A 15,740-nucleotide genomic window follows, 5' to 3' on the forward strand; every position below is an offset into this window, starting at 1 on the left:
TTGTTGCGAAGATGGCTAACAGCATACTGGGCTATGTTTGTAGGAATGTTGCCAGAAGATTGAGGGAAGTGATTATTCTGGAATCAAAAGTGAATATCTGTTTGGTTGCTTACCAGTTCAATCTACACAGCTTAGACTAACCTGTGAAGATTGAATCGATTCAGCCTTGGGCTTTTTGACTGTCTGTACTTAGCACTTGTGAGGCTCAGAACCATCCATACCCCGCTAAGTATAATCTACCTTATAATTATAATATATTGGTTATTTTAAATTGTTCTAATAATTGAAATGACATAATGGAAATACTACTATGTGACAAAATTACTTTATAAATTTAAATGCATGAATTTGTGTATTAGTGTTATGTGGTATTAAGGCATTTTCTTTCATTTCAGGGAGCTTTATGGTCATCCCAGACAATCTTCAAACTGCTTCAAAACTTCATATTTTCTTCTTTTGTTTCAGGGGTTACAGGAAAAAAAATCTTTTTATAATGCTTTAGAGATCTACAACTTGATATATAAATAGAAAGATTTGCTTAAAGCAGGACTGTTAAGAGAGCAAAGGAACATTATCAGGAATACTTACGTTATCTTTTCTACTGCATTTTTTTTACCTAGTCTTAATAACATCACTTTTCTTTTTATTAGGTGCATCAGACTCACTCCATGCTCCAGGCTGGATCCCAATTGTGGGGCTTCTGGCATGGAGGCAGTGGAGCCAGTGACTGCAGTGGTAGGCAAGTGGTCAGTAGTGGTGGCAGGGCAAGCAACTGTGGGCAAAATGGACACTTGCCACAGGGGTAGCAGAAGGGGGATAGTGGGCCAAGTGGTGTTGGTCCCAAGTGAGTGTAAGGAATGGGAATATGACATCACAACTCTCACTTACTCCCCTGCTGCCAACAGCCATGTCCAACAGGGCCCCAGAGCACTCTCTGGCAGGCCTTGTCCCTCTGTTAGTCATACCCCAGATACCATCAACCTCTAGGTGCTCCTGTGAGCCGGATAAAGAAAAACTGCTCTATGCAGACTGTTTTTATTTACATATGGATTTTAGGACAGGCTTTTGTTCTGTCAGTTTGATCAAGCTGTATCTGCTTCCTTTCCAAACCTGAAGAACGTTATGCCTGAGAGCTTGTCTAAAATCTTTCGTAACTCTGCAGTTGATCCAGTCACCCCGAAACATCCTTGCCTCTTACTTATTATTACTTTGGGAGTCACTGGGTGCATTTATACATGCATTTAACTGCTCAGTAGACTAATTTGCTGCTGTGTAAAGCATGACAATCTACACATGGGATGCTATTATATTGCAGTAAACTAATTTTTGCTGCCATAATAGAAAAGGAATTAAAGGACACCAGGAAGAACAGAAGACTCCAACTTCAACTACTCCGCTTTCTGGTAGCCACAACACTGACCGCCTCTATCTAAAGCATCATAAATGGCAGAAAAATGGATCTGGTATCATTCTATCCCTCTCCCATCTTTTTGAGCTTCAGGGTATGGAGACAGAGAGTAACTCAGACTCCAAATAGGGGTGAGAGGGTTTTATTGGAAAGGTAGGAAAATTTAAAGAGGAGGCAAAATAGACATCAATGAAGGGGAAAGTAAAAAAATGTGCATTTAGATAGAATCAATGAGAGGAGCAAAAGTCAATGTATACTACCACTAGTGTATTGAATAGATATAATGATTTTTGCTTTATCATTGCTTTTGTAGTTCCTTAGCAAATGTCAACCTGGATACCTTGGCAGATGTCCTACATTTCTGAGTTTAGGAGAAAACAATAGGTTGGCTGTTATAAGAACTTGTGTTTAATTAAAATTGCTAGTCATCTACTTTAAGTTTTAGCCCAGATGCCTACCTGTACTTGTATTAGTTCGAGTGATGGTTTTGTTCTTTTTAAAAAATCTTTTTCTGCCTATGGATAAATTCAGCTTATAAACCCTGTGCAGCAGCAGTGATGTCAGTGGAAGCACATGGAGTAGCAGTGGCTCTGTGGTTAGAGCTTTCACTCTGTTTCTGGGAAAGCTGATTTTAATGCCCTTCTTTGCCTGATGTCAGTCACCTCACAGAAGGGAATACTAACTACAAGGAGGGTCATTCTGGGATTAGGAAGAGTATGCTTTCAATCATTCCTCTCCCACATTCTGGGTGCATATACTACTTACTGGACTGCTGAATAAAGGGGAGAGAAAGGAACCACTTCCTTCTCTGTCTTGTCTATTAAAGAAGGATGAAAAAGGGCAGGATTTTACACATGCTTCTCTCTTTCGTATTGCCTACTGCCTACCTTGGGTAACTCCCAACTCCTTTGTTGCCCTTTGAATGGCTTTTGTTGATGGCTTTTGTGAATTCCATTTAGATGCATCCAATTCACATCAAACTCTAACTCATATAGGGCATCTAGATGCCTAACTGAGGTCTGTGGATTCTGCTATCAGGGCCAGCGCTTAAGTACTTTGTGTTTAAGCCCTTCAAACACCCATATGGTACACCAAGTACTATTTGGATGTGATCCATTTCGTTTGCAAGTAAACTAGATGGTAAGCTGCTTAGGACAAATACTGTCTTTTTATGGTAAAGCATCAATTATGCTAGGCTGTTGCTTTGTAAATGGATTCAGTATAATAATAAAAGGCTATTTTGTGAGTTTGAACACCACATATTAAGTCATGGAAAGGGTTAATACCTCCCCCTTTTGTTTTGTATTGTGTGTCTTTCTCTTCGGGGGTCTTCCACCAATTTCTTACATTCTCACATCCAGTGTAGATTGTATGAAAAATTCAACGCACACTTAAAGTGAAATATGGATTCTGTTAGAAGAACAAAATAAGCTTCACAATGAGAGGTGCCTTTGAGAATGTACCGGTTAAGATTGTAGCGCACAATTTTTGCAACCACTAGGAATCTAGAATATTAATTTGGTAGGTTTTAGCGTTTTGTATTTCAAGTCAAGCAGTCATAACATTTGGTTTGAAAAAAAAATCATTTTTCACCCAGCTCTAATTTAGAAATATCACATCTCTGTGATAGCACACCTTTGAAACAGGGTGTTCTGTACAAGTCAGACATAGCTACTGACTGCACAGGACATCAGGCAACTTAAGTATGGATCTTTGAACCTAACTTCACCAGTGTGGAAAACTTGATGTTTCATGGTGCCTTTACAAAACTATTTTATTTATCATGTCTACAATCTATGAGGGCAAAATCAATCTGCAGCTGACACTGAAGGTCCTTCTTATTTTATTTCATATTTTGTGAGGCTTCTCACTCTCTGCAGACTACCCTTTATACATTTAATTTCCTTAGTGGCAGGATGGAACAGGTATTCCAAGTTAATTTGTTAGGTTCTTGGTAAGACTATGATAAATCTGTTCTATGCTATATTTCACAAATAACCTAAATACAATGTGTTTTTTCAGTGAGTATATTGATATGATCATGATCTTTGATTTACACTACACAGGCTATAGCATATCAAATATAATGTATTATTACTATTTTATTGGGATCTAATTCTGCAAGGCCTTCAGTACTGTTTTAGCACTAAGTTCAATAAAAGTTGAGAATATTCAGGTCCATGCGTGATATGATCTATACTATTGTATACAAACTGTTTGTCTTATTAAAATTATTATGATAGAGTTGGGAGGGTAAACACCATATTTTATCCCATACCACATGTCTCCAAATGAAATGCACACCTTGTTTTTAAAAGGCAGAAGGCAGAAGAAATTTTTTTTTCAGAGTCATGGCCAACTGTGTGACACAGAGTAAGTTTTCCTGGAAACACAGAGGATATTTATACACATACATTTTCATGCCTGGTTGTACTGGATCTCCAGTGCATTGGAGCAGACTCAATTAATTGCACACAAGCTGACACGCATGCCACTGTGTTGCTTGCAGTCATATAAGCGGCAAAATGTGTGCCAGTGCAGAGATTTTCTGAATTTAGGAGAAAACAATAGGTTGGCTATTATAAGAACTTGTGTTTAATTAAAATTGCTAGCCATCTACTTTAAGTTTTAGCCCAGATGCCTACCTGTACTTTTATTAGTTCTAGTGATGGTTTTGATCTTTTTAAAAAATCTTTTTCTGCCTATGGAGAAATTCAGCATATAAACCCTGTGCAGCAGCAATGATGTCAGTGCCCCGCCACCATTTTCTCCATGCTGATGCGCATTTCGCCACTTACACAACTGCAGGTGGCTGTGCCAGGTGCTTTTCAAAGCTCCTGGTGCTGCAGTGCTTGCACATGTAAAAATGCCCAGCATGTCAAGAAAGTGTGGCATCCCAGGAGATAATCTGGTTGAGGCATCAGGAACTTCCTCGTGTACAAAGACAGCTACCAAGCTAGGTCTTAGACCATTACAAAGGCAGTAGCAAGACAGTTACTTTTACACTGTAATTAGTTATATAAGTTTGTGTAAATAATGGATTGCTTTCATAACTCAAGCCATATCAAAATATTAGACTGCATGCAGCCGCTTACTCACCCTCAACTAGCTCGGCAGCTCTTCAGCCAAAAGCTATTGCTTCACCAGCAGCGGTGAGAGGCTTAACAGAGGACTGCCCCAGGGAGAAGTAGGAGCCATTTTGCCAGCTATTTTAAGTGTCACCTAAACTTGCATTCCTGCAAAGAAAAATCCCTTGCCTTACTTCAGACATCCCCTCAAATGTAAAGGGCTGACTTTTGGGGGGAGAGGGAAGGGAAAGTGCATGCAAGTAGATACTGTATTTGATCCCCTCTGACCTCAAGTGCCCTGGTGAATAGTAGCTCACCGAGCCCTTGACATACTCCCCTAGTGTAGCGGTAAACTGGTAGGAGGTACCCTCTTGGCCTTCTTGTCTTCAGCCTGAACAGGCATTGCAAGGTAATGTCTTACCTTAGGTTCTTGGTAAGACTATGTGATAAATCTGTTCTACCCTATATTTCACAAATAACCTAAATACAATGTATTTTTCAGTGAGTATATTGATATGATCACGATCTTTGATTTACACTACATCGGCTATAGCATTGAAGAAAAGAAGGCTGAGAGGGCACCTGGTAGCAGCTTACCACTACATTAGGGGAGTATATCAAGAGCTCCGTGAGCAACTGTGCACCAGGGCACCCAAGGGGAAAACCAGGAGTAATGGCTGCAAACTACTGGAAGACTGATTCAGGCTCAACATTAGGAAACAACTTCACAGTCAGGGTGTCCAGACTGTGGAATAAGCTCCCTCCAGAGGTGGTGCAATCACCTACCCTGGGAATCTTCAAGAGGACTCTAGACAGTCACCTTGCTGGGGTCACCCGACCCCAAGTTATCTTTCCTGCTTGGTGCAGGGGGCTGGACCTGATGATCTTCCAAGGTCCATTCCAGCCCCTAACAAGCTATGAATCCTTTCTTCTCAGTGCTAACAAAGTTCCAAAATTCTTACATCTGGAGACTTTGACACGTCCACAATTACACATTGGGTTTGGTTAGTCTACTAGTTAAGTGATATTGCTGAAATGGACATTGTTGTTCAGCAAGGATCACAATACTGGATTGTTCAGGTCCTCCTGATAACATGTTTTATCATGAGAAATATACTCATATTTTTAGGAATAAAATGCAGAGATTACAAAATGTCATATAGTAAGACCTCTTTTCACATGAGAAAAATTAAAGAGGTGTTTTCATACATGTGTTCTGAGATGAAATATATATTCTGGGCTTAAAGCCATTCATGTCCTCTTGCATGAGTACCTGTAGTACCAGATTGAATTTGTTAAGCAGAAGAAAAGCCCTAGAGGTCCCATCATACAAAGAAAAATTAATATGCACAAGCAATTCTGGTTCAAGCCAGGTTTATAAATAGAGCCTTGACTTTAAAATAGGCATTTCAGATTTAAGGGAGTTGATATTATGATGCAGAAAATGAATGAAGTTCCCAAGGATAACAGGAGTTTATTCAATATTTATATCTTCATATTTTTCAACTGTTTTGTGGCATTTTGATGCTGAGCCTTGTAGACCATTAGTTTCATAATCCTTCAATAAGATGTGCTGCAGTGAAGCTGGAATTGTCTAGGCACACTTGCTTATCTAAGCAAATTAATTTGGCTTTGGAATAACGGCTGAAAATAAGGCTGAGGAAAGCATGGTAATGGACTCCATTTACTTTATTTATTTTCTCTCCCTGTCCTTTATGGGCACATGACCATTGCAGAATCAAAGGCTGCTGACGCAAGTTATTTTTGTAGTACTACAAATAATCCATTACTCTAGGGTGTGCACACCTCCTGTCTGGAGTGCAACAAAATTGTCACAGAAGCTCTCCAGCTTGTGGGTTATAGAGGTCTGCTCCTTACTTTTCCCTGACCCAAGGAAACCTGTCAGTGAGCCTGCTGATGCTCAAGCACCTGAAGCCCGTTACGGTTTCCTGCTTGCTGGCAGGCTCTGCAACCCAGCAGCAATGGGGTAGGACTGTGCAGCCTGTCCAGTGTCAAGGACTGACCAGCAGGTTTCCTCACCTGGCCAGCTAACTGCTACTTCTGGCTGGTCCTTACAGGGCTCTCTGCCAACTCCCCATTGAGGATAGTATCAGCTCCCTTTCTCCCTCTTTCCTCCTTAGGGTGGGGAAGGAAGAACTGACCACTGTGGCAATACTGCAGGGTCAGAGAGACCTGCCAGACATTAAACATATTATAGAACAGTTTTGATATGTTTTGAACAGTAACATCATTGGGGTAAATTCGCCATTTTTATGGTGGATCTGCTATTCTTCTACTTCAACAAACGGTGCAAACATATGGCTGTTCATGTTTTGTCATGCAAAAATCAGATATAAAGCACAACAAATGTAGTATCTGTCAGACCCCTACAGAGAGACATTTATTTGTGATGTTACAATTGCCTCAGCACTTCTGAGTGCTGTAAACATAGGGCTGGGTTTTTTGGCTGTAGCCATGTTGGCCATGTTGGAGTCTCAGAACAGCAGAGACTCCCTATGCCTGAAGAAAGGTGATTGTGCCTAAAAGCTAGCTAAAAACTTTTTCCCAACTACTCAGCTGGTCTAATGAAAGGTATCACATCTACCCCACTGCTCCCCTTACTAGTAGTAGCCCACTCTGTCACTGCCACTAAGCACTGATCCCTTTTGCTATAGTAGCAGCAGCAGGTTTTCTGAGCTGAGCTGCTGTTCCCCCAGGGAACTAGCAGGTTTTGGACAGCTTTCCACGATGAGTAGAGGTGCATCACCCTGCGGGCATGTCTACACAAGATGTTTACTGTGCAGTAGACTAATTAGTTGCATAGTAAATGCCTTTGACATCAACTTTTATAGTGCTACAAATGTTATGCCTGGCACAAGAAAGGGATTGGTCTGTAGCCTGTTCCTGCTTTTCTTGAACTAGATCTCGACTAACGTGAAGGTTGGGGTTGCATGTAAAAAGCAAGGTTAGCAGTTCCTTAGTGTAGTAAATATCTATACCAGACACTATTGCTAATACTTAGAAAACTGAGCTACATAATTTTATCAAATAATGAATTTATTGCCATTCTACAAGTAAATGGAATATGTTAAGGTTTCCTGTATACAGAACCCTAAAGGTAAAGAAGAGTAGGTTAACTGCCACTATCCACTCAAAAAAGTGAGATGTGGCACTTTGCTTATCTAAGAAGATTTCAAACTAAATCATGAATACTTAAGGAGGAACATTTGGGATAGCTCTGGTCAGATGGTATGAAAACAGCTTCAATTGATAATGACTTGCTTAATCTTTTTGAACACCATTATGTGCAGGCCAAGACAAGACAATGGCCTGGAAAAGCAGTGTGGTACAGTGAACATATGTGATACGCTTCCTTACAGAACATACTTCACTGTTGTAACTGTCCACCAGAAATAGTGCCTACAGAAAAGTAGAGCAAAAAGTCTTTACTGCAGAGGAAAGCAGACTTCTGTGTGAATTATGCTTCTAGTTCTGTTTTCCATCCAATCTAGTTCAGTGCTTGCTTGGTCCATTCCTTGTCATGTTTTATATTTTTATCCATGAGAGGTTATCCCCATTCTTTGGTTAGTATGGAGAAGGATTGTTAGTGTACTAAACAAGTTTCAGAAGGAATTTCACCACAGCTTTGTGTTTGCTTTGCATGAGAAAGGTACAAGGTTTGACTTTTCCACTTCTTTCTGATACGTGTGTTTAATGCGTACATGAATCCTGAATGCTCTTCTCCTGTTTATAAATGTTTAATAGTACACAGTTTTGGATTTGTCTTTTGCTCCGGTGCTTTTTATAACAAAAAAACAAGGTCTGGCCCGAAAGAAAAGTAGTTTCACAATGTGGTAAAATCCATAACAGACCTTCAAAGATAATTGGTAAAATTATTAGAGGGGACCAGAAATCTGATGCCAGCCTGCTTAAGTGCAGAGATTGGATTTTGTACCCTTACAGCCTATACTGAAATCCTGGCAATGCAGCATTTTTAGTTAGTTATATATGTGGTCTATATTTGTCAGGAAACATCCTAGTGTTTTAAGTTCAGTTACAGCAAGATCAAAACTAATATTTATTTCACCTACATCAGACCATATCATATATAAGAGTGATAAAATGTAGTTAGGAACTGCATAGTTATGGTACTAAGAAGCTAACTGTAATTAGGTCATTCTGTTGAAGCTGGCTTCCTGGTCAGCCAAGAGAGAAAGGTATGTAGGATCAAGAAGAAAAGAGCAAGCTAGAGGGCACATGGCTTAGTCACATGGCTGCTGCCCTGGAAAAAAGTAGCCCTTGGACTGTAACCTTGACACCTGCTCCTAGTGGAGCAGGGCATGTCTACATGTGCAATTAATGGTAAAAACAGGCATCAATGGCTTACCTTACAATCTTTAGCTCCATAAGAGCCCACCTGCAGTCTGTTAAACAAGTCTCCAATTTCAGTCTATCTTACTGGTTTCTTTATCCTTTCTCCAGTCTTTCCTCTCCTCCCCTTCCATCCTCCCTCTGGGGTCAAGGTCTTGTCCCTTCTAGTTCCCCCTCCATGATCCCTAGGCCCAGAAGAGGTGTCACTGAGAACAGGAGAGAGGCAGACATGCTATGTTAAAGTCAGACACCTGAGCTAGCTCATGTCCTGCCTTAACTTATATTTGTATTGAATTTAGCTCTGCTGTAGAATGTAGACATGTACATACATGTGCTAATGTAGCAGTAAATCATTATCCAGAAAGCTTCTGTTGTTGGTTTCTGAAGTTATTTTTTCTATCTAGAAAACCAGGTGCAAAGCTTAAAAAATGTATATCTTAGTCTTCTAGATAAGATCATCTCTATATATAGAGGGCTTAGTCCGTCTGCCTGCCTGCCTGTCCATAACGCTCTTTAAATGTGAATAGTTTGAAAACTGTAAAAGAGAGAACATTTGTGTCTTCAGAGAAATTTCTTTGCTAAACCTTAACATTTGTTTAGTGTCCATGTCAAGATGATCCCAACTTCCAGAATTGTGGAAAAAAGTCAGGGGCTGTTTCTACTGAGCTCCTCCTGGGAGGGCACCTGGCGCAGTGGGGAGGGCAGAGGGAGGGGCCAGCTGAGGAGATGGGCAGAAGCACAAGGCAGTGGGTGAGCAGCGGTGGCCTCATCCCAAGCTCTGAGCAGGGAAGGAGGCACCTGGGGGTGGTGCAGAGGAAGTCCCAGGTGTAGGCAGCTATTTTGAGGCATGGAGCTCACCTGCCTTGCCCTTGCCCTTGTCCAGCAAAGAGGCACCCAGGTTGTGGCTGGGTGGCAGCATGTCCAGGCCTACCTCCAGCCTGCTGGACAAGAGCAAGTGCAGGAAGGGATTGGTATCTTCAGATGTTCAGCCTATTTTATTTAAGTTTTATAAATACGTAATTTATTTAATAAATATAAAAAGTAAAATCTATCTGTTTGTTTTTGTTATTTGGAATCCATCCATCATTATTGACGGGCAATTTGCTAGTAGAATACTAGACAATTAGGGTTGGAAGGGACCTCAGGAGTCCAACCCCCTGCTCAAAGCAGGACCATCCCCAACTAAATCATCCCAGTCAAGGCTTTGCCTAGCTGGATTTTAAAAAACTCCAGGGATGCCACAACCCCTCTGGGTAGCCTGTTCCAATGCTGTACTACTCTCCTAGTGTTAGCCTAAACTTCCCTTGCTGCAACTTGAGCCCATTGCTCCTTGTTCTGTCATCTGCTACCACTGAGAACAGTCTAGTTCCATCCTCTTTTGAAACTCCCCCTTCAGGTAGCTGAAGGCTGCTGTTAAAATCCCCCCCTCAGCCTTCTCTTTTCCAGCCTAAATAAGCCCAGTTTCCTCAGCCTCTCTTCGTAAGTCATGTGCCCCATCCCCCAAACCATTTTCATTGCTCTCTGCTGGACTCCAATTTGTCCATATCCTTTCTGTAGTGGGGGGCCCAAAAACTGGACACAGTACTCCAGATGTGGCCTCATCAGTACAAAACAGAGCAGAATAATTACAGTAAAATCCCTGTTATCTGGCACAAGTGGGGAATGGCAGGGTACCAGGTATCAAAAATGCCAGTTACTTGAGGCCAGTGGTTTTTGGCTGGATGCAGAGGGGAGGAAGGGGAGGGGCAGAGGGGGAGCAGGTGGCGGCAGCCATGCATGGAGTGTGGGGCAGCAGCCACATGCAGAGAGGCTGCAGTGCAGGGTGGTGGGTGGCAGCAGCAACCACCACATACAAGCTTTCCACCCTCTGCCTCCCCCTCCAATCTGTGTCGAGCCAACTGGCCATAAATTCCCATTAATAGAGTGTTCCGGTTACTTAAATGCCAAATAACAGGGATTTTACTGTACTTCACTCAATCTGCTGGCAACACTCGTAATAACACAGCCCAGTATGCTGTTAGCCTTCTTGGCAACAAGGGCACACTGCTGACTTGTATCCATCTTATTATCCACTATAACCCCCAAGTCCTTTTCTGCAGAACTGTTGCTTAACTGGTCGGTCTCCAACCTGTAGTGGTGCATGGGGTTGTTTCTCTTGCCTTTACTGAACCTCATGAGATTTCTTTTGGTCCAGTCCTCCAGTTTGTTGAGATGTCTCTGAATCCTAGTGCTACGTTCCAGCGTATCTACTACTCCCCCCATCTTGGTGTCATCTGTAAATTTGCTGAGGGTGTACTCCATCCCATCTTCCCTGTCCTTGATGAAAAAAAGATCATGTAATCCAGCTTTTATTAGTACAATCTCTTAAATACAAGAAAACAAGTTCAGTTCTCAATGAAATCATTTCCATATTTCATGTGCATGGTGATTTAGTATTTCCCTCTAAACATTTAAAGTATGAGATTTAGCCACAAAATATACTTTAAAAATATTTTAATACATGTAACCCAATTAAATTGGAACATGGTGTTAAGAATTACACCACTTCAGAATCTTGGTAGTTTATTCGTATTTTCCTTTTGAGGTCCCCTTTCAGTTATATTTTAAACAGCATGGCACTGACTACATGCTGAAAAAATGAATAAAAAATTCTAGGCCAAGAAGATCTGTGTTTAGCAAACATTATTCGTAGATGTATGGAAAAGATAAAAGCGAAATATTGAATTGTTTTAGGCAGTCATACCTCCATGGATGTTAATATTATTCCCAGTCCCCACCTTGTCAAAACACAGTGAATGAAACTGTTATCTTTGAAGTAAAAGGCAAATATCCCATTGACTTAAATTGCACCAAGATTTCATTCTAATACTTCATCATTAAAAGATGTCATCAGATTATGGATTATTATCAGAGTCATGAATCCCTGTCTTGCTTGTTGTGTGTTTCATGTCTTCTGGACAAAGATCACCTGTTACTGTAAATGTTGTATATTATAGACAGCATTTTGAAGCGCCTTATGACTTAATTGTTAATAATAAAATGCAGACCAGTAGTTTGGAAATTCAGAATAAATACATGAGCAATTGGATGTAAACTCCTCTTAGATTTTTATAAGTTTGTCCTATATATCACTTTAGATTTGCAATAAGAATTCAGTTTCGATATCTTCAATCACTTAAATGTGCTAAGAGATTAATAGTCCTCATGCTTACTACTTAAAGCCAAAGTAGCCTGCAGATTTATAACTGTTTTAAAAATATCAAGGACAAGCTAAATGAATGTGATACATCAGTGCATGCCATATAAGTACATAAAGTGAGCAAGATACTGAATTACCTCTTTATGCAAATGGAGCGCTATCCAATATTCAAGTCAGTAGGGTCTTTATATTTTCTTCTGTCATCACTGGAGACAGGGCTCAAGTGGAAATAGATTTGATGATGCATGTAATGTTGTGGTAATTAAACCCAAGGAAACCTGGCTTTTAAAGGCATGCCTTAGAATTCAGTATAGTCCTCCTTAAATTAAAATGAATGAGTTAATCTAGATACGATATATAAACACAAGTTAGTGTATTTCACTGAGATTGACCATTAAAATATGAGGGCATAGGTCACAGATAAGGAGAAGCACCAAAGAGAAAAAGAAAAGTTACAGTTTCTTTTTCATATTTCTTTTTCAGGAAATATATTTGTTGTCAACCTGGCTATTGCAGACTTGGTAGTAGCCATCTACCCATACCCACTTGTCTTGACATCTGTATTTCGTAATGGATGGAACCTGGGATACTTTCACTGCCAAATCAGTGGTTTCTTGATGGGTCTAAGTGTCATTGGATCAATATTCAACATTACAGGCATTGCTATTAATCGATATTGCTACATCTGCCACAGTCTCAAGTATGACAAGCTGTATAGCGACAAGAATTCTCTATGCTACGTCATTCTCATCTGGATCTTAACATTTGTTGCCATTGTGCCCAACCTATTCGTTGGATCTCTACAGTATGATCCCAGGATCTACTCATGCACATTTGCACAATCTGTGAGTTCAACATACACAATAGCAGTGGTTTTTTTCCATTTCATGCTTCCTATAGCCATAGTTACATTTTGTTACTTGAGGATATGGATACTCGTTATTCAGGTGAGGCGAAGGGTTAAACCTGACAACAAGCCCAAATTGAAGCCACATGACTTTAGAAACTTTGTCACCATGTTTGTTGTGTTTGTACTGTTTGCAGTATGCTGGGCCCCTTTGAACTTTATAGGCCTTGCTGTGGCCGTGAACCCAGACACAATAATCCCCCGGATTCCGGAGTGGTTGTTTGTAGCCAGCTACTACATGGCATATTTCAACAGCTGCCTTAATGCTATTATATATGGACTCCTGAACCAGAATTTCAGAAGAGAATATAAGAGAATTATTGTCACAATTTGTACAGCCAAAGTGTTCGTTCAGGAGAGTTCTAATGATGCAGCAGAAAAAATGAAAAGCAAACCATCGCCACTGGTTACGAACAACAATCAAGTGAAGGTAGATTCTGTGTGAAATCAGGAGTATTACTCTTGTTACTTTACAGCACTCAAACACTCAGTCTGATTTTATTATACTGAAGGCACTTGGACATGGTTTTTCATGCAATATTTGTGAGCCAAAGTAACACAGGCTTGATATAAAGAGCCTCCTGTTTGCAATGACCTATCTTTCAAATACCAACTCAAGTATGTACTTACAGTTTTAAAAATTTGTAGAAAGAAACATTTTAATTTTATGTGTAATGGGAAAACAACTAGAGATGGAATGGAACAAAAATATCCTTGTGACATGGTTCTTTGCAAAAGCATCGTAAAACCATCCCCGTCCAACCTCTCCCTTGCACCTTCTTAGTTGCAAGTCAGGTTATGATCTTGATGAATATCCAGAATATTCATTCTGGTGTTAGGAAATGTGAAAAAGAGGAACCAGACTAGAAAACCTCAGTGAGCGTTCACTAGGTTTATATAAGTTCCTACAGTGGTCATAGTTTTTACTTTGAGGTAAATAAACCTCCCTACTCCCTTTAGGAATTGCACAACCCTTCTTGCATTCTCCTTTCAAAAACCTTTTCAAAGAAATCCACATACCTGATTATCTCAAGAGCTACAAGGACAGAAGTACTTATGGGAGAGTGGGGATGGTCAGGGAGCATATGTGGGTCCCCCAGATCAGGCCACACAAGGGAGATTCTGAGAAATGGGGAATGGCAAACCTCTCTGATTTTCAGGAACAAACTACACCAGAGAAGATTGAAATCCCCCGCAGGAGACAAGGGGAATGAATGATACCCCCTGGACACATTAGGAAGAAGGACCAATTGGTTTTCAATGATGAGAAGTGTGCATTGGATACCGACCAACTGGTCTCTCTTTAAGAAGGCAAAGCCAATTAAGATGGGCATCTGTTTAGGGACTGGGAGTTCATTTGGAGAGGGTAGGGAGGACATTCTACTTAGCTGAAATCCCAACAAGATGAATCCTGAGAACTGAGATAATCATTAAAATGCACAGTTCCATCAGATGGCATTTTGCCTACTTTCCGACCCTGCCCCCCCGACTTAGTGTCAGTGAAGAAAAGCAATTTGTGATCGTAGGTTTCAGCTTTTAAATGAGTAGGCAAAGGAGGTCCTTTCAAAACATTCACAAATTCTGTCTTCTAAGTGATGTTAAAAGGAACGTTACACTATAGTATATCTGAAAGGTTTTCTAATCCTCAACCAACCTATCACTGATACCGTGTTCACTGATGCTTGAGCTTTCCCAAGTCAGTTCCAACCATCTCTTCAGGAGTAAGAATTTTTAATAGCTTATCAAACTTTAGTTGTTATATGTTAAAATGTACACGATATTCAAACTGATTCTTTAAAATAATTGCACAATGCAATATGAAAATATTTGCTTTTCAGCAGCCTAGGATATGACGTCCTTGAAACATTAAATATTCAGTATAAGTCCTTAAGCTATGTATAACTTCAAAAGCATCTCATATATCTTTGGACATATGCACTTGACTTAATATAAATTATGAGTTAAACAAAACACATTCATACATACTTGAAAACCCCACTGACACTTTGACAAGTGAGCAATTTTTTAACTTTAAAATAGGTGCCTTGTGTTGTCCTTCATTCACTTCAAGTTTATAGTGGAACTAATTATCACAATGAAAAATTTGAGAGATGAACAAGATAGTCAGTGCATTACCAAGGTGCTTGATTCATCTCTGTTTACGTTCAAACCTTTTGTCTAAGCCACCGTGTACATATGGTCCCTTCTATTGTGATATCATTATATGATATGAGACAATTAATTATATTACAGCTTCCTTCACTGTGATTTCATCCTGAGAGGATGCTAAGCTGTGATGTCATTGCTTTGTATGTGTAGCTTTATCCAAATAATGAGGGAGGCAAGACCACCCTGTACTAGTCATATAACTAAAATATTTAATTTTTTACCAAAATCTTGCCTTCTTAAAATACATTTCCTCTTTAAAATAGTATAATATTTAATGTTGGATCTAAGTTTCATTAAATAGGTTGTGTAACCTAAACCTTGGTAAATTCAGTATTGTCAAAGGTTTTTCATTTGCCCTTTTCAAATGGAAGCTTACTTGTTTATCATGTCATGTATAAAATAAGCTTTGGAAAAGTTGTTGAAGTTAATGTATCCATCCATGTGGGTTATCCAAGGAATTAAAATCCCTTCTAAATCACAAGTGCTAAAAAATGTTTTTGATTTTAATAAAAATTACTTGCTTTATGTAATAAATAATATACTATACCAAAGGTATGTATTTTGGTGAATAGGCCTGTATTTAAATTAAGAGCATTTTTCAGATCTGGTGTTTTGAAA

At 39.8% G+C, this 15,740-nt stretch overlaps 1 protein-coding gene across 2 annotated transcripts in view; it reads left to right on the forward strand.

Moving 5' to 3' along the window:
* Positions 1–15,289, forward strand: part of MTNR1A (melatonin receptor 1A) — a 95,091-nt gene extending 79,802 nt beyond the window's left edge. For both annotated transcript variants that reach the window (XM_090036048.1, XM_090036049.1), the window contains exon 2: positions 12,530–15,289. In XM_090036048.1, the coding sequence (XP_089892174.1) occupies positions 12,530–13,398 (869 nt within the window). In that variant the 3' untranslated portion in view covers positions 13,399–15,289. The remainder of the gene's footprint in view (positions 1–12,529) is intronic.
* Positions 15,290–15,740: the final 451 nt, after the last annotated feature.

Source organism: Crocodylus siamensis, chromosome 2 (genome assembly GCF_052110815.1).
Source record: "Crocodylus siamensis isolate JL-2025a chromosome 2, ASM5211081v1, whole genome shotgun sequence".
NCBI classification, from domain to species: Eukaryota; Metazoa; Chordata; order Crocodylia; family Crocodylidae; genus Crocodylus; species Crocodylus siamensis.